The 3223-nt window shown below is 57.2% G+C and overlaps 1 protein-coding gene across 1 annotated transcript; it reads left to right on the top strand.

Moving 5' to 3' along the window:
* Positions 1-292: 292 nt before the first annotated feature.
* On the top strand, positions 293-2801 carry RABIF (RAB interacting factor). The gene is made up of 2 exons (XM_079327211.1): positions 293-512; positions 580-2801. The coding sequence occupies exons 1-2, from the start codon at positions 327-329 to the stop codon at positions 820-822; spliced, it is 429 nt and encodes a 142-aa protein (XP_079183337.1). The 5' UTR covers positions 293-326; the 3' UTR covers positions 823-2801.
* Positions 2802-3223: the final 422 nt, after the last annotated feature.

The following is a 3223-nucleotide window of genomic DNA, read 5'->3' as shown; positions in this document are numbered from 1 at the left end:
CGTTCCTGCACTCCCAACCCATTCCTGCATTCCCAGCCCGTTCCTGCACTCCCAGCCCGTTCCTGCATTTCCAGCCCGTTCCTGCATTCCCAGCCCGTTCCTGCACTCCCAGCCCGTTCCTGCACTCCCAGCCCGTTCCTGCACTCCCAGCCCGTTCCTGCACTCCCAGCCCGTTCCTGCATTCCCAGCCCGTTCCTGCACTCCCAGCCCGTTCCTGCATTCCCAGCCCGAATCCCCCGGAACTCCCGGGGATGCGGGGCAGGGCCACAGCAATGACGTCACCATTACGCACCGTCTGACGTCACGCCGGCGCCCCGCCCCTCGCCATGGCGGCGCCCTGCGCGGAGATGGAGCCGGCGGCGCCTCCGCCTTCCCCCCCCGCTGCTCCTGCGGCCGCGCCGGGCTCGGCCGGGCTCGTGTGCGCGCAGGGCCGCAACCTGCGGGCCGTGCTGTGCCAGCGCTGCGGCTCCCGGGTGCTGCTGCCCGGCGCCGCCACCTTCGCCCGCCGTGAGGTACCGGGGCGTTCGGGGGTGGGGCGGGCGGTGCCGGCCGGGCGGTGACGGCCCCGTGTCTCCGCAGCTGCTCCTGCCCGCCATGAGGAAGAAGGCGGCGGCGGCGGCGGCGGGAGGCGGCGGGGACGTGCTGCGGGAGCACTGGCTGGTGCGCGACATGTTCTCCTTCGAGAACGTGGGATTCACCCGCGACGTGGGCAACGTCAAGTTCCTGGTGTGCGCCGACTGCGAGGCGGGGCCCATCGGCTGGCACTGCCTGGACGACAAGGACAGCTTCTACGTGGCGCTGGAGCGCGTGGCGCACGAGTGACCCCGGGCCCGGGCTGCGAGCTGGGCCCGGGCTGCGAGCCCCGGAGCGCCGAGAGCGCCGCGGGCTGAGCCCAGCCGGACTGAGCCCCAGAGCCGGACTGAGCCCCAGAGCCGGACTGAGCCCCAGAGCCGGACTGAGCCCAGCCGGTCACCCCAGAGCCGGACTGAGCCCCAGAGCCGGACTGAGCCCAGCCGGTCACCCCAGAACCGGACTGAGCCCCAGAGCCGGACTGAGCTCAGCCTGCTGCCCCATGGCCACAGCTTGCCTGCAACTCCTCACCTGCACCCCCATGGGAAGGGTGTTGGTGTTGGGAGGGTTCCTGTACCCTGCAGGGACACCTCACCCTTTTTTTTTTCTTTCTTTTTTTTTTTTTTTTTTTTTTTACCACATAGCCTGATATGCCCCAGTCTGGCTGCTCTGCCACTTCCCTTGTGGCTACTCTGGGGGGCTGAGGTGTCCCTCATGCTGGTGGCCCTGTGGCACCATGTAAATGGAGAGGACAGGACAGGACTGCTGTATTGAGTTGTTGTAGCAGCTGAAACTGTGTGACCTGCAGCCAGAGCACTTCCAGGGTTTAAGGCTGAATCTTCTGTTGATTTTCAGAAGGAATGTTCCCTGCCCCGAGCTCTAACATTTATGTTCTCCCAAACCTCATCCCACCTGACAGCTAAACCCTGTGAGAGTTGTGGCACCTGAAGTGAGTGTGAGGCATTCCAACTAACGTGTGCTGTTCTATTAACTGAGTACTTGGGAACAAAACACTGATAGAATGTGCAGGCAGCATAGGCTGATAGAGCAGCAAACAAAGAACATGTGTCAGGCCATAGAGCTTTCACACAGCTGAAGAGATTCCAGCCTGAAAAGGATCTGAATCATTGGACAGGCAGTGCTGAAGCATGTCAAACTTATGCATGTGTGTTAAAACACTGATGTTGGGAAGGAATTTCTCTTCTGTAAAAGCTAGTGGAAAGAGTAATCTGGGATATTATGACCAGTTTTGGTTTCTGCCTTTTAAAAGCTGGGCACAAAGCTAATTAGAAATGGAAGGAGGCTGCAGCAGCTGTGGTTCTCCCTGCATTTATCACTGCTGGTAATCCTGGCCCAGTTCATTCTCCATTGCTGACCCCTGTATGAGTGACAGAACAGCTCTCCAGGGATGCTCTGGGGTCCCTGGTGCCTCACTGTGGGACTCTCCTCTGCTCATAAGCACTTGGGTACTAACCCAGCTGTGAGGGCATAGCTGCCACTGTGCTGGGGTGATGGACCTGTTTGTGCCACCAAATTCATGGTGGGGTGTAGGTGTGCTACCCCAAGGCAGTGGGAAGAACCTTTTCTTACCCCTCTAATGGAACAATTTTGCTGGCAGGCTCTGTAAGGCAGGCACAGCCTCAGATGTGTCTCCCAGAAGAGGCATCCTGACAACAGGAGAGGCAGAAACAAGTCCCTGCTTCCTGCAGTGCTGCAGCACCTTCACTTCTAAGATTTGGAGGATCTGCCTTAATGTATGGCCTGTTCTGGGGCTGCTCTGTCAGGAACCTCTGCTATGGGCACTCAGGGGAGGGAGAGAGGCAGAACTGTGTCTGTGCTGTGCACAAATCCTGTGCTGTGTCCTTGCTAAATGTGTAAGATGGAGATTTGTCATGGAAACTGCTTCTTCCCTCCTGCCCTTCTTGTCTCTTAGCCTTAAGCCCAAGGACTACACAGTTTCATCAAGGAGATGTGCCTCGAGGGACAAGAGAGCTTCACTTGGGTTCTGCACAGGAATGGCAAACCATGGTGGGATCTCATCACTAATTTCACACTTTCATTTGGATTGTTGTCTCCTAGAATATGTGTTCTGCCCTGTAATACCCCAGTTATAGTCCATGTTACTTAAATATGCTGCACTGAACAAGCTTCATTTTGAAGGTGCCACTGTGCAGAACAGACTGTGGAAATCAGCTTGGCTAACGCTGAGTAAATGACCTCCAAAAATTGGTGCATGTGGTTTCCTGGGTGCTGGGTGGCACTGGGATGGAGCTGGGAATTGGTGGCAGTTCCCAGTCAGTAGAGCACACCTGGAGAGATGGGAGAGCTCAGGTCAGAAGCCTTCATTGGAATGGCAGCAACTGAAATCACTCAGCACAATGCTCAGAGTGCTGTGAGCTCCTGCTCCTCTTTGGTGGGAGAGGGGAGGTGAATCCTCCATGGATCCAGGTGTGCTTTCTGCTGACTCTTAAATATTAAATAGGACCACAAAAACTTGAAATGCTAAGAATAAATTAATAGTCTGATGGGAATTCTTGGGAAGAAACTTTGTGCCATGTGATCCTGGGGGCCATTCAGCCTCATGTAGGGTCTTGGGTTCCTGCAGCTTGGAGAGGCCTTGAGACCCCCCTGCAGGGCAGGTGCACGGGCAGGG

This window comes from Erithacus rubecula, assembly GCF_903797595.1.
Source record: "Erithacus rubecula genome assembly, chromosome: 26".
Classification (NCBI taxonomy): domain Eukaryota; kingdom Metazoa; phylum Chordata; class Aves; order Passeriformes; family Muscicapidae; genus Erithacus; species Erithacus rubecula.
This window is presented reverse-complemented; position numbering and strand designations above follow the sequence as displayed.

Excerpts from the sequence above, each read along its gene's own strand:
- RABIF (XM_079327211.1), top strand. The coding sequence starts at position 327 with ATGGCGGCGCCCTGCGCGGAGATGGAGCCGGCGGCGCCTCCGCCTTCC. Across the intron at positions 513-579 it reads CCACCTTCGCCCGCCGTGAG|CTGCTCCTGCCCGCCATGAG; the intron begins GTACCGGGGCGT and ends GTGTCTCCGCAG.